At 38.7% G+C, this 15391-nt stretch overlaps 2 protein-coding genes, 1 long non-coding RNA gene and 1 gene segment (V, D, J or C); 3 read left to right on the forward strand and 1 right to left on the reverse strand.

Moving 5' to 3' along the window:
- The first annotated feature begins 4362 nt into the window (after nucleotides 1-4362).
- Nucleotides 4363-6158, forward strand: LOC127515897 (uncharacterized). 2 transcript variants are annotated; one of them, XR_007930879.1, is made up of 5 exons: nucleotides 4363-4417; nucleotides 4497-4644; nucleotides 5000-5116; nucleotides 5227-5316; nucleotides 5538-6158. It is a non-coding gene; the product is annotated as an uncharacterized LOC127515897 (long non-coding RNA). The 2 variants fall into 2 exon arrangements; XR_007930878.1 differs by having other exon boundaries at nucleotides 5261-5316.
- Nucleotides 6159-6891: 733 nt separating this feature from the next.
- Nucleotides 6892-9227, forward strand: LOC127515896 (uncharacterized). Its single transcript, XM_051900051.1, has 5 exons — nucleotides 6892-7661; nucleotides 7751-8074; nucleotides 8163-8261; nucleotides 8348-8380; nucleotides 9003-9227. Exons 1-4 carry the CDS (start codon nucleotides 7385-7387, stop codon nucleotides 8350-8352), a joined length of 705 nt encoding a protein of 234 aa, XP_051756011.1. The 5' UTR covers nucleotides 6892-7384; the 3' UTR covers nucleotides 8353-8380; nucleotides 9003-9227.
- A 149-nt stretch (nucleotides 9228-9376) lies between these two features.
- Nucleotides 9377-12808, reverse strand: nitr9 (novel immune-type receptor 9). The gene is given in 6 exon segments (XM_051899498.1): nucleotides 9377-10804; nucleotides 10890-11154; nucleotides 11156-11235; nucleotides 11477-11571; nucleotides 11665-11822; nucleotides 12785-12808. Coding segments are annotated over 6 exon segments (828 nt in total). The 3' UTR covers nucleotides 9377-10598.
- A 1957-nt stretch (nucleotides 12809-14765) lies between these two features.
- Nucleotides 14766-15391, forward strand: part of LOC127516121 (Ig kappa chain V-IV region S107B-like) — a 34807-nt gene continuing 34181 nt past the window's right edge. Inside the window, exon 1 of the V gene segment in view lies at nucleotides 14766-14805.

The raw sequence follows: 15391 nt of genomic DNA on the forward strand, positions 1-15391 counted from the left end.
CAAATTGCAGAGCTTGTGCAAACATATCCACATCACTATGATCAGATGATTTCTTAACTGCTGTTTTCTCACCACTGTTATTTTTGTTGTATGTTTATTTTGCTATTAAGAGGAAACCGCGCAGCACATATTTACATATTCGCCTAAACGGCATTCACATCAGTGTGGAAGGCGTCAGGATGTTCGTCAACAGTAAAGCGCTGCAAAGGTATTTCAAACTTCTTTTTAAACTTAGCTGTTAGTATACCACAAAATTAATCTTTGCTAACTCAGTTTCTCCACACAATTTCTTCTACTTTATTCTTAACTTTGATGTTTACTGTGCATTTAGGCTATGTATAAGGTTCGCAACTTAATTAAAGCAATTTGAACTCCATAAACTTAGACCTATTGCTGATTTCACATATTCTCGAACCAGCATTTCAAAAAGAACATTCTAGGATGAGCGAGCGACCCTGAGCGGGCGGAACAGTTCAGAAAGGCGCTCTCTGCTCTGGAGGAAATATTACCATTTCCGTTCACATTCTTTGGTTGGTGATAGCGGCGCTCTGATTTCTCATAGCGAATGGGTTTAACGGTGCTCCGTTTTCTCGTTGAACAGTCTGGGCCCCCTGATTGTAAGGTGTGCTACTCAGACTGATCGGTGTACGACATCAAAGTCCCGCGAGAACAAAAGGTGTGTTTGACTTGAAGCAGCACTGCTGAGACCGATCGATGTACGACATCAAAGTCCCGTGAGAACAAAAGGTGTGTTTGACTTGAAGCCGCGCCGCTCAGGCCGAACGGTGTACGACATCAAAGTACCACGAGAGCAAAAGGTGCGTTTGACTTCAAGCGGGGCTGCTGAAACCGATCGATGTACGACATCAAAATCCCATGAGGTCAAAAGGTGTGTTTGACTTGAAGCTGCGCCGCTCACACCGAACGGTGTACAACATCAAAGTACCGCGAGAGCAAAAGGTGTGTTCGACTTGAAGCCGCGCCGCTCAGACCGAACGGTGCACGACATCAAAGTACCGCGAGAGCAAAAGGTGTGTTCGACTTGAAGCCGCACCGCTCAGACCGAACGGTGCACGACATCAAAGTACCGCGAGAGTAAAAGGTGTGTTCGACTTGAAGCCGCTGCTCAGACCGATCGGTGTACAACATCAAAGTACCGCGAGAGCAAAAGGTGTGTTCGACTTGAAGCCGCACCGCTCAGACCGAACGGTGCACGACATCAAAGTACCACGAGAGCAAAAGGTGTGTTCGACTTGAAGCCGCGCCGCTTAGACCGAACGGTGTACGACATCAAAGTACCGCGAGATAAAAAGGTGTGTTCGACTTGAAGCCGCACCGCTCAGACCGAACGGTGCACGACATCAAAGTACCGCGATGAGAGCAAAAGGTATGTTTGACTTGAAGCCGCGCTGCTCAGACCAAACGGTGTACGACATCAAAGTACCGCGAGATAAAAAGGTGTGTTTGACTTGAAGCCGCGCTGCTCAGACCAAACGGTGTACGACATCAAAGTACCGCGAGATAAAAAGGTGTGTTCGACTTGAAGCCGCGCTGCTCAGACCAAACGGTGTACGACATCAAAATACCGCGAGATAAAAAGGTGTGTTCGACTTGAAGCCGCTGCTCAGACCGATCAGTATACAACATCAAAGTACGGCGAGAGCAAAAGGTGTGTTCGACTTGAAGCCGCGCCGCTCAGACCGAACGGTGCACGACATCAAAATACCGCAAGAGCAAAAGGTGTGTTTGACTTGAAGCCGCTGCTCAGACTGATCGGTGTACAACATCAAAGTACCGCGAGAACAAAAGGTGTGTTCGACTTGAAGCTGCGCCGCTCAGAACGAACGGTGCACAACATCAAAGTACCACGAGAGCAAAAGGTGTGTTCGACTTGAAGCCGCACCGCTCAGACCGAACGGTGCACGACATCAAAGTACCACGAGAGCAAAAGGTGTGTTCGACTTGAAGCCGCGCCGCTTAGACCGAACGGTGTACGACATCAAAGTACCGCGAGATAAAAAGGTGTGTTCGACTTGAAGCCGCACCGCTCAGACCGAACGGTGCACGACATCAAAGTACCGCGATGAGAGCAAAAGGTATGTTTGACTTGAAGCCGCGCTGCTCAGACCAAACGGTGTACGACATCAAAGTACCGCGAGATAAAAAGGTGTGTTCGACTTGAAGCCGCGCTGCTCAGACCAAACGGTGTACGACATCAAAGTACCGCGAGATAAAAAGGTGTGTTCGACTTGAAGCCGCGCTGCTCAGACCAAACGGTGTACGACATCAAAGTACCGCGAGATAAAAAGGTGTGTTCGACTTGAAGCCGCTGCTCAGACCGATCAGTATACAACATCAAAGTACGGCGAGAGCAAAAGGTGTGTTCGACTTGAAGCCGCGCCGCTCAGACCGAACGGTGCACGACATCAAAATACCGCAAGAGCAAAAGGTGTGTTTGACTTGAAGCCGCTGCTCAGACTGATCGGTGTACAACATCAAAGTACCGCGAGAACAAAAGGTGTGTTCGACTTGAAGCTGCGCCGCTCAGAACGAACGGTGCACAACATCAAAGTACCACGAGAGCAAAAGGTGTGTTCGACTTGAAGCTGCGCCGCTTAGACCGAACGGTGCACGACATCAAAGTACCGCGATGAGAGCAAAAGGTGTGTTCGACTTGAAGCCGCGCCGCTCAGACCGAACGGTGCATGACATCAAAGTACCGCGAGAGCAAAAGGTGTGTTCGACTTGAAGCTGCGCCGCTCAGAACGAACGGTGCACAACATCAAAGTACCACGAGAGCAAAAGGTATGTTTGACTTGAAGCTGCGCCGCTTAGACCGAACGGTGCACGACATCAAAGTACCGCGATGAGAGCAAAAGGTGTGTTCGACTTGAAGCCGCGCCGCTTAGACCGAACGGTGCACGACATCCAAGTACCGCGATGAGAGCAAAAGGTATGTTTGACTTGAAGCCGCGCTGCTCAGACCAAACGGTGTACGACATCAAAGTACCGCGAGATAAAAAGGTGTGTTCGACTTGAAGCCGCTGCTCAGACCGATCAGTATACAACATCAAAGTACGGCGAGAGCAAAAGGTGTGTTCGACTTGAAGCCGCTGCTCAGACCGATCAGTATACAACATCAAAGTACCGCGAGAGCAAAAGGTGTGTTCGACTTGAAGCCGCACCGCTCAGACCGAACGGTGCACGACATCAAAGTACCACGAGAGCAAAAGGTGTGTTCGACTTGAAGCCGCGCCGCTTAGACCGAACGGTGCGTGACATCAAAGTACCGCGATGAGAGAAAAAGGTATGTTTGACTTGAAGCCGCGCTGCTCAGACCAAACGGTGTACGACATCAAAGTACCGCGAGATAAAAAGGTGTGTTCGACTTGAAGCCGCACCGCTCAGACCGAACGGTGCACGACATCAAAGTACCACGAGAGCAAAAGGTGTGTTCGACTTGAAGCCGCGCCGCTTAGACCGAACGGTGCACGACATCAAAGTACCGCGAGAGCAAAAGGTGTGTTCGACTTGAAGCCGCGCCGCTTAGACCGAACGGTGCACGACATCAAAGTACCGCGATGAGAGCAAAAGGTATGTTTGACTTGAAGCCGCGCTGCTCAGACCAAACGGTGTACGACATCAAAGTACCGCGAGATAAAAAGGTGTGTTCGACTTGAAGTCGCTGCTCAGACCGATCAGTATACAACATCAAAGTACGGCGAGAGCAAAAGGTGTGTTCGACTTGAAGCCGCGCCGCTCAGACCGAACGGTGCACGACATCAAAGTACCGCAAGAGCAAAAGGTGTGTTCGACTTGAAGCCGCGCCGCTCAGACCGAACGGTGCACGACATCAAAGTACCGCAAGAGCAAAAGGTGTGTTTGACTTGAAGCCGCTGCTCAGACTGATCGGTGTACAACATCAAAGTACCGCGAGAACAAAAGGTGTGTTCGACTTGAAGCTGCGCCGCTCAGAACGAACGGTGCACAACATCAAAGTACCACGAGAGCAAAAGGTGTGTTCGACTTGAAGCCGCGCCGCTCAGACCGAACGGTGCATGACATCAAAGTACCGCGAGAGCAAAAGGTGTGTTCGACTTGAAGCCGCTGCTCAGACCGATCGTTATACGTGGAATATTACTGAATTATGATTTATGACATTTTTTTGTGTTGTATTTTACTCACAATTTTGAGAGGACTGCACCAGTGACATTCTAGGCTATGGACTTTATTAGGCGTGGGAGTTTGTAGCCTCACGGCAGTGTTAAAACCAAACTGCTTTTCACACACTAATGACAGCTCCTCTTCAGATGAGAGGTGATAAGGTGGTCTATATAAGGCACAGCACAAAGCCTCAGAGCTCGGATCATGTGCTTTAGTGAGATGCTGTGTAGTTCACACTCTTCATACGCAACGTGTAAGTTAATTTATATTACATTGTCAGCATTGCATGTATATTTATTTAAACAGGCCCACCTATGGTTTTTTCTCTGTAGGTGAAATGAATGTAAAATGTGACTCAAGCTTTTATAATATACAAACATAATAACTTCAGTCTTAGTATTGGAAATTCAACAGAACTCTTATATTATCAATGTATACGGATTAACCAAGCCAAATGTGGATTAAGACTTCTTTTAGAAGGTAAGAATTACTGAAGTAATTACTACTAAAATAGAAATGTTTTTAAAGTTGTTTTGTGTTAAACGTATTAAGCAAAAGAAAAGAGCCTCTTGTACATGTACTGTACTATGTAGGATGATAATACGTCCAAAAAATACAGCATGCAACACACATTCAAAAGTACTTTAAATGTAAGTTACATATTTTTAAAGTGATTTTTCAGAAGATTTTTCAAAAATTGCATATTTTCAGAATTTGCTTTGGCAGTAATAATAATGATATTCAACACTGTTTTACGATTCATTTGTTTTTGGTATTTGTTTCTTGTACCTTACTGATATGCTATCTTATTTTTTCACTATTTGCCAAAATCAAGGTCAAAACTGGTCTTACCATGTGGTGTTCATCTTCAATACTCTCATTTTGCTCTTGAGTGGAATAATCAACATACTTCTATGTCAAAGACTGAGAAGAACAAGTGAATTGCAAGCAGGTACATTTCAACATTGTAATGACAGTTAGATGTTGTCTTTTTGAAAGGGCTCAGTTGTGGTCAGTATTTCTTGTTTCATTCCCATTATTTTCCTTGTTTTAATTTCCCAGCACAACTACATAAGCAAGTTTCAATATGTTTCAGGGGTTTCTGACCCATCTCCACCAGACACACCGGCCTCTGATGCCAGTTCTTCTCTTGTAAGTCAGAAGTTTTATGACTGTAGCATTTACATTAACATTTTGGGAAGACACTTTATCTAAAGCACTGCATTCAATGTATACATATTATCAGTTCATGCATTCTCTGGGAATTGAATCCATGACCTTAGTGCTGCTAACGCCTGGAACTGTTTAAGCTACAGGAACACAGCAGATGAAGTTGCTGTGCTAAAATACTTTTCCCCTTTCCCCCCTCACAGAATCGAGTTAGTCAAAACCTGAACTACACAACTCTGCAATTTCCTGAAGACAACACAAGTAGCGAGAACTCAGTGATTGAGCGAAGAAAGACAAGAAGGAATCCAATCTACTCCAGCCTTAAATGTCAAGTGTCAAACATCACTGAAGAAAGCTGAGCCATTTCTTGTCTTTCTCATTTGGTTTTCAAGTGATAAATGCAGTAGAAACAGTTGTTAAAAACTTTAAAGTCAGATATAAATAATAATAAAAAAAAAATGGTTAAAAACAGATTTTATCATGAAGAAGTGAAAATAATCATGACAAAACCTTATGCCTTACAATGTAGGTTGTTAGCCCTTTAATAAGGGTGAAAATCAGTAGTTGGCGCTACTAAGCCTGGATAGACAATTCTTTACCCCTGCAATATGTATTTTCATGCTTTCAATATACTTTGTAACATTATTATTAAAATGGCATTTGTACTTCACAGTTTCTGTTTTAGTACAGCTTATATGCCCTGATCAATGTTTAATATGTTCTTTTAAACATGGCACAACATTTCCTTAAATATAGGAATTATTACAATATGTCAAAGCTGAAGGGTTCAGAACATAATAATAATGACGATGATGAAAAGTTAACCAGTATTTCTGTTGCTGTTTTTTTCCATGTTTGTCTTCTTTTGTGTCTTGTAATGGGGTCAGAGGCAAAAAAGCATATATCTTTAATGAGCTGTAGATACCCCTGTACTTGCCCACAAGAACCAAATACTAAGACAGGCACACTATGTGGTTTCAGAGACAGGATGGAAAAACAGAGTGCCCTATTTTTCTTTTTTAAAGTTTCCTCAAGGTTATTTGTTGTAGCATATCAATAAAGAACAAAAAACAGGCCACCAAAACTTTAAAACTAAAACTTTAAAACTAAATGTAAGACAGCATATGTAATGCAAATGATCCCCATTATTCAGCTATTTTGTCATTTTTATTCCAGCTAAGAATGTCTGGCCTTTATATAACCTCTTGTTTTCCTGTTTGAATGATGATCATTCTTCATTCACTTTATGTTATCACAAAAATACAAACATTTGTTTTTAAAGATCCTGAATTACTAACTGAGCATAATCTTAAGTACATGGATGTTAACTTCCAATTTCCTTAATAAACATTAAAAAAAATTAAAAAAAATTGACATCTCTTAAAAATTTAAAGTATATATGGTGTCAAAATGTGTTCTAAAACCTAAAATGTTAACTTTCTTTTTTGTGTTTATTTTTATGGGTTATTGAATTTACATTCTTGGCATAAGCCTTTTTTTTCTTTTATACATTATAAGGTTGCTGATGTATATTAGTTTAGCATGCATTTTCACAATATACACTTATATTTGAACAAAAAAGCACAGCTGATGTCATTGACTAATGTACACTGAGAAGAAATGTGTCTTCTCTTATCTAGTATGTACATACATTATCAACATTAAGATAACATTATGATAACATTAACCGTGCCTTAATAGGAATCAGAGGTGTATCTTTGGGGGAAAATAGGGGGGCTGTTGGTTAACCAATGAAAGGCAACTCTGACATCTGACAACGTCCACCAATGAGCTCAAACAACATTTTCTTTTTGGTGGCCTGTCTCTTATTCTTCAAAACGAGCCAATGCAGAGAAAATATGCATGCTGTCAGTGTAATCATCCTTGCTTTTTGTGGTAGGTAAACATAAACTTCTTCTGAAATATATTGTTAATACATGGACTTTCATTTTATGACTTTTTTTCTTTTTTTATTTCAGGTTGCTTTACAGCCCATGTTATTAACCAGCCAAAACTGGTGCAACAAGCCAAAATTGGAGACAGTGTAACAATGGAATGTTATTTCCTCAAAAAAGATTTTAACCTCATTGTGTGGTACAAGCAGCTATTAGGAAAGAAACCACAGCCTATAGCAAAGTCTTACTATATGAACGATGTTCATTTTCTAAAAGGATTTGATGATGGACACCTCAGTGTGACAGTCGGAAATGGAACATTTCATCTAAACATTTTCCGGATGACACAAGAGGATGTAGCGACTTATTATTGTGGCGTGATTAAGTTCACTGCGCTGTATTTCGGTCCTGGAACATTTCTGATGATAACAGGTAAGTACTATTTAGTTGTATTATTACACCGCTTTTTTAAACTCATTCAGTCTGTTGTCCAACAAAAATGAACTGGATTTATTTTTAAGAAAAACGTTCAAATACGAGAAGAATTCTACAGCAACCTGATTTAAAACCTGTTCGTCTTGGTGATAACATCACTCTGCAGTGTACAGTTCAATTCATGGAGGACTGTGCACAACACAATGTCTACTGGCTCAAGATAAGCTCAGGAGAATCCCTGTCTAGAATTATAGATGCTAATTTTATAATGGCTGCTGCACAGACATGTGCCTACAACTTCACAATGAAGATCCGCACACTCTCTGATACTGGTATTTACTACTGTGCCATGGATATAGATGGAGAAATAATCACTGGACAAGGAACTAAACTGACTATCACTGGCACAGGTAATATTCAGTGCAATGATTGTATTGAATGTTCATAAATGTTACGCTGAAACTTTAATAGCATAACCATTTGCATGTGCTTTTACAGACCAGAACATTATGAATCCAGGAACTTTCATTTTGGTGTCTTCAAACATAATTTCTGCGGTAATAATTATGATAGCCTTGGTCAAATGGCATTTTATAGGTATGTGCATTTTCACCTGTATTTATTATGTGTTATATTAAGCTGCTGTCTGATCACAAAGCAGTTTTTTCACTTCTATCCTGAAGGCTGACTGAATTAAAACATCATCCTCTACCCAAGTAAGTCTAGTTGAGTTCAATTAATTTTTAAACTTAAGAACTGAATCAGTAATCTCCCTAGAACATCTATTGCCAGTTTGTTGCTTAACTATATTTACTATCGACATAACTATGACAAATCACAATTATCCTAAATAGCTGTTCTGGGTAAGCTACTGTACATATTGCTTTGATCTTTTTCAGTTAGTCATATTCATTTAATATTGTCTAATCATATTAAAAATGAGTTGATGGGCAACTTTGGTTGTGAAGGGCCACTGTCCTGCAGAGTTTAGCTCCAACCCTGGTAAAAACTCAACTTCCTGTAGCTTTCTAGTAATCCTGAAGACACTATGTGCATACTATCCACCCTAAATAGTATTGAATATTACTAATGTCACATACTATTTAAGATTGATAGTATGCACATTGAGACGCAGGCACTGACTAGCTTGTTCGTGTATTTGATTAGGGTTGGAGCTGAACTCTGCAGGACAATGGCCCTCCAGGACCGAAGCAGCCCATCCCTGACTTACAGTATTTAAGTATTTATAGGCATGTTGCATCTTCTTAGCACTGTTTCATTATTTGCAAGCGATGGTAATGCATATGTTCTCATGGTTATTTTGACTTCCTCTAATAGATTTTGCTTGGATGTTCACTAAATAAGGAGAATGTGCCCTGTACGATACAAACTACCAGAGGTTCAACCTGCTCTGATTCTGAAATACTCTTGCTATTTGTGTTATTATATTGTTTCAAATAGTCAAACATGTTTAATCCTTTAGGTTTAATTCGTTTTTTTAAATGTGTTTGTGTCATGAAGACTATCTATCCAATCACCATTCTGATATGAATAAATAACAGATTTAAGAACATTGTCGAATGTGTATGCTTTTCTCATTGTTGCATAATTCAGAACTTCAACCTAATTCACAGGACATGAGAACATGCTTGAGAAAAGTAAATGAAAGGATAGTCTTGCTACCATGAACCAAAAAACAGACATAGTTTGACATTGGACAGTTTATTTCTAACAAGGAGACATTACAAACATTGGTTACACTTTATTTTAATGGTTTCCTTTTTAGACATTCTGTTGCCAGTAAGTAACGTTGGACCTCAATGTCAAGTAACTCTCATTAGAGTATTAGTTCAATATCAGTAGACTGTTAGATTAGTAGAATAAGTTGACATGTACTTGCAAAGCTACTTATAGCCAGTAAAATGTCAGTGGGGAAGCATCAAAATAAAATGTTAGCAGATATTAAGCAGACCGTGCACCCAAGCATTAAATTACATGACGAATACATGTTTCAAGTCTATTCATCCCATTAATTTGCAGTGATATATGTTGTATATTACGGATGATCAGAAGCTGATTTCATCAAAAGACCTGGGGCCAGTTGTTCAAAAAGTTTAATCTGGATCAGAATGATCCGGATTTGGAAACCCCATGTTTCGCTATCCAGGATCAGGTAATCCATCTTACTTTTGTGCTGTTTTTTCAAAGCAAAATCGCATTGGATAACCCTGATCCAGATGCACACTTTTTCAAATTACCAAATCTGGGTTACTAGTGCTCTACGGAGCCCCTAAAGGGACATGGTGATAGAAAGAAGATGAGATGGGGGCGGGATTTCAATACTTTTGCGTTCTCTCAGAAACGTTTCGCACAGCGTTCACCCGAGAAACTTTGCGTTCGCTCGCAAAGAACTTTTGACTGGTTCATCTCTTATGATTGTGCCAATGTAGTTTACAAACAGTGATAAAAAAACACTTTATAATATTTTCAAATATAATTATTTTGTTTGATATTTACAGCTGTTTGGGGATTATTTTATGGCACCAAAATCTCTTTTTTTTACTTTACAGTTACCGCAAGGCTAAATATGTATACTAATGTCTACTTCTAATTATACTTTAACAGTTAATCAAGAGAAACACAAAATGTGTGTGAATGTATATTGCATGATAATTTTTTTTTTTTTTTTGACCATTTTTAAAGTTTTATTATATTTTTGCTCCTGAAATCCACCCTTCTGATGGGATCAGTACAATCCAGATTTTTTTGGCTCAAAGTTACTTAAATCTTACAGAAAAGTTTTGAACAACAAAAACTGATGATTTTATCCAGATCAAAACCAAGTTTGGATTTTGTGATCTAATCTGATTTCATAATCCTCCCCCCCCTTTTGAACTACTCATTTTCAAGATTTGATCCAATCCGATAATCTGATCAGATTACTTTTGAACAACTTGCCCCTAGTCTTCCCTCTGGTCGGGATCGTTTATCTCGGATGGCAGATGAAGAACAGCCCTCTTTTGACATTCTTTTTGATTTCATGCAGTACCAAACAATAACTGTGGCAATAGTGATTAAAAGAAGGACTGTTCTAACAAAGGAAAGAAGAACAAAAGTCATCATCTGTGTGGAATCTGCACCTGAAATAGAAAACAAAAAATGTAGGTATAGTTTTAACACTGTAAAAGTGCTACTTTTCCCCCAATTAATTATTGAAAAACATACCTATAATGTCCAATTTGGTTCCGTTCCCAAGCAGTATCTCCCCACACGCAGCAACAGCGCAGTAGTAAGTCCCAGCATCAGACAGATTGAGGTCCTTCTTAGAGAAGCTGTAGACACATCTACGTACTGTAAAACCAGATTCAGAGATCCGATCACACTGACCAGTACTCGTTCCATGTGCGCCAATGATTTTTGGATGAGATTCTTGTGATTCATGTATGAGCCAGTACACACTGTGGTTTCCTACACAGGTCTGATTTAAAACAGGTGCACGTAAGATTCACTGAATCTCCAGAATGTAATGGAATGAAAGCATGTTGTTTTACAACAGTGTAGCTTTTCAACCCTGTAAGAAAATAGGTTATATATTCATGAAGAATGCATATTAACCAATCAAGATATCTAAATGTTATTCTTTAATTATTCCTTAATTTCATCATTGAGTAAGTTTTATGTAAGATACTCATGTATACATTGCATTCACACAATGCACTTGTTGGCATTCAGTTAGCTTCAATAACTCAATTATTATAAATACTCATTATATTAAAAACAATTGAATTATAGGTAATCAAAATTATAATTACCTTCAACTATCAACTCTGTGCCTTCAACGAATTCCATTACGTTGGAATAAGCGCTTCCACAGTAGTATGTTGCAGAATCTGAGATCTGTGTGTTTCTTATCATCAATTGATGCACACCTTTTTCATTCAGTACAGAGAAGCGTGAATTATTCTTGAAATTATTGTAAAACCGGGCATTTTGATCATACTTGTAAATGGTGGAGATGAGCCTGGGATTCTGTCCAGGTTCATGCTTGTACCATGAGAAGTGCATGGCTATTTGGCTCTGGTAAAAGCAAGGTAAATTAATTGTTTCACCCGGTTTAGTAAACACAGGTGGGTTATTCAGATGTTTTGCAGGTAAGGCCTAAAACAACATTAAAACACAGAAAAATGTGTTACATTAAAAAAAAAAAAAAAAATTGTTGTAATAGCTTCAATTATGTAAATACATTTTAGTTAAAGACAATTCAACTCACCGATGAGAAAGAGTAGCAAAACTCCAAAGGTTATCATATCTGGATGGATTTGTTCAAAACCACTAAGAAACAGGCAAGTGACGACAAAATGAATATCACCAGAGAAGCAATGAACAATGTGAGCGGATGTTGTGTGTCAAAAAGTGCTGTACCAGATTTTTTTTCCCCACTGATCTTTTCCTTCAAAGATGATTTCATATTATATTTTTCATGTTTGAGACAAATAATTGCTCATGAGTAACATCAATAGTCACATATGCAAAGACCATTTACAGATTTAATTTAAAAAAAAGGTTATAAATGAACTGTTTAGTGAAAATTATTTATAAAAATGTAAAGACATAAAGGCGGTGTGTGCTAGTTGTGGTTTTCTGCTGGTCATGTGGTAACTTGACCTTCTTAAGTTCTAAGTAAGTGTGATGATGAAGAGAAATAAACATGTGATCACAAAAGTGTGCAGTCATCAAAATTGCGATCTGACAGTGTGTAAATGTGCGAATGACAAGCAGCTCTCAGCAATATTGTCAGGTGGGTCTGATATTAATTAAGGCTACTTTTAAGAGGCTACATTAAAACTTTAATGAAGAATTGAATTAAACGGCTATGATAATGACCACACTGACATGCACTAGTCCTATAGCCTTGTGGCTTCACAGGCACACTCACACGTGCATCACAAGACCACAAGTGCGCCATCTGCCATAAACACCTGTGTAGTAGGGCCTACAGTTTCTTTGAGTGAACTGACTTTTAATAACTCAAACAGACATTTGCCAAAATTCCTTATATCCTTTGGAATAGCCTAAAACATCGTCACTTGAGTAATTCAAATTTCAGTATGAAAACTCACTGGTGTGATGTCTGACAGCTTCATGGCATTAACTGTGACTATATAATATGATAGTGTGAAAGGTTTCTTATTGTACTTACTGTATTCAATAAAGTTATGTCCTGCAAAAGTTCCTTGTTTTAAACTACTGTTTACTACAAGAAGCTTCATGTCTGTTCTGATGGCAAAATGAGTTTTTTTCTGTTCTTTTCTTTTGTACTCATTTTGTTGTACAATATTTAAGAATTATTATGTCTGAAGTAAAGTTCAGTATAGCATGTGTGATTATGGTTTCATCAGCAATGGTATTTTAAATAAATACATATATATATATATATATATATATATATATATATATAGTACAAAGAATGAATAAATGTAAATGGGAAAAAAAAAAAAAAATCCATGAATGCACACAATCACCAATTCCAAATGTGAAAAATCCCTTAAGAAAATTCAGAATAAAATTTTAGTAATAATATACAATTATAACCAAGGGTTTGCTTAACTTTTTGCAATATTTAACGTCGGCATGAAACAGAAGTTGCAATCGTCTTTTCTTCCCTATTTTGACATATATCTGAGTGAAATGGCTTCTCAAATAAGAAAAAATGTAGGGTGGGACTTGGATGGTTGTGGTTTGCTGTTGGTCGATCTCATGTGAGTGACAGGTTGTCCCGCCCTTGAACCAAAAAACACATAATCAGAGAAGAGAAGATGTTGCTGAAAGGGGAGTTATTTTGATCAAAGATTATGATAGCACAGTATTATTATTATTATTATTATTATTATTTATTTTTTAAATAATGATGTGCATGGATAAATCACTTAAATATTGCAATATTCCATTTTTGATTTCATGTTGACTTTAACATCATCTCAGTCATACAAAATTATGATAATTGAATTAGTTGAATTAGTCTATCAACTATCAACAGGGCTTCTTATATTTTACATGTTAGTCCTTTAGTGGCACAAAGCATTCTGAAGGTTTTATAGGAAGCATTTTTCATTTGCATTTTTGATTTCAAGACTCTGTCATCAATCTCAACTTATCAACCAAGTGAGCAATCTAGACCCACCCACCATTCAGCAAAGTGTTTTTTTTTTTAATTTTTTATTTTGTTTTTTGTTTTCAAAATGAGGGTGCTGGCTAAGATTGTGAAAACCACTAGGGGGCTACAGTGAGGGATGGCAATCTACTCAGACTTACTAATTATGGCCTGGTTTCACAGACAGGGCTTAGATCAAGCCAGGATTAGGTCTTAGTTCAATTAGGACATTTAAGTAGATTTATAAACACGCCTTAGAAAAAAAATATTACTGTGTGCATCTTGAGACAAAACAATGGCACGGATATATTTTAAGATATGTCAGTGCAAGTTGCTTTCAGTTAAAGGGGACATCGGATACCCATTCTCCAGAAGTATGATTCCTTAGGGTCTTCATGAAAGTCTGTATATACTTTGGTTAAAATTTCTTAATGGTCGTGTAAAACAACACCCTTTTTACTTTGTCAAAAACAGCTCTGTTCACAGCAACCCATTTCGGTGCATGTCTCTTTAAATGATAATGAGCTACTGCTCACCCCACCCCTCTCTTTCATGGTAGCTTTAGCAACATTAGCCGTACAAAGTGCCAACAAACTCTTTGAGAAAGGCAATTTGGAAGGACTCACATCATATGACGTGATAATTACTTTGTTTGGATCTGAAGTTTGCGCATAAAGCTTTGGTATTGACCCATCTTTCAGACTCAAACTTTTTGCAAATCCAACTGTATTAAAGATTATTATTTATTTTATTTTTGTCATTGTTTACACTCCTTTCCCTGGTTTGCCTTACTAACGTGTCCCAATTTCATTTGCCCAGTCCTAGTTTCTCTTCAATTAGCTGTTTATTGATACGCCTTATTGTTAATTAACCAATCACTGCAGCTGTGTGCTAATTGGTCCTGATTTATTAAATGCCCGCATTGATGACCAATAGACTGAATGACTTTGGGGCTGCCTGATGCTTGTAATGTGTGTGTTCATGAGAACTGTAAGTTTATATTGTGTATCTTTTGCTTATGTAATTTGAATCTTTATTTAAGTGTTTGTATTTCTGTTCTTGTGCTTCTCACTCAGGGCTGTGTCTATGCTAATGGGACAAATCATCATTGGCTGTGGGTGGGGCTTATACCTACAATGATGTCATTATAGGGGGGAATCTGAATCAGCGTGTTTGAAGAGAATGGGGGGGGGGTGAAAGAGTGAATGGATTTTTAATTATTGTAGGGTGGTTATTCACACAATGCTAAGATACATTTATATGCAAACACCATGTAAAAGTCAATTTTGCATCTGATGTCTGTTTTAAGACAACTCAAACATGCATCTTAGTCTGGGACTAAGCTAAGCCTTGTCTGTGAAACCGGCCATATAAGATGTTTTAACTTTAAACCATTGTAAAACAAGTGTGGATTAATACCAAAATGAGTGCAAATAAAAATGCTGAGACAAATAATTAACATGTAATGCATACTCACTGAAAAGAGTACTTTCATTTGAATTGCAAAGGGCATCTGTAGGCTCACATGCTGCTATAAGCCCAATGCATATCAATGAGTGTAACATCACATGTAGTT

This window comes from Ctenopharyngodon idella, chromosome 7 (assembly GCF_019924925.1).
Source record: "Ctenopharyngodon idella isolate HZGC_01 chromosome 7, HZGC01, whole genome shotgun sequence".
Taxonomy (NCBI): Eukaryota; Metazoa; Chordata; class Actinopteri; order Cypriniformes; family Xenocyprididae; genus Ctenopharyngodon; species Ctenopharyngodon idella.

Bases quoted from the DNA above. Each gene is read 5' to 3' on its own strand.
- LOC127515896 (XM_051900051.1), top strand. From the start codon at position 7,385: ATGGAATGTTATTTCCTCAAAAAAGATTTTAACCTCATTGTGTGGTAC. The intron at 7,662-7,750 runs GTAAGTACTATT...TTTATTTTTAAG, and splicing joins AACATTTCTGATGATAACAG to AAAAACGTTCAAATACGAGA. The intron at 8,075-8,162 runs GTAATATTCAGT...GTGCTTTTACAG, and splicing joins ACTGACTATCACTGGCACAG to ACCAGAACATTATGAATCCA.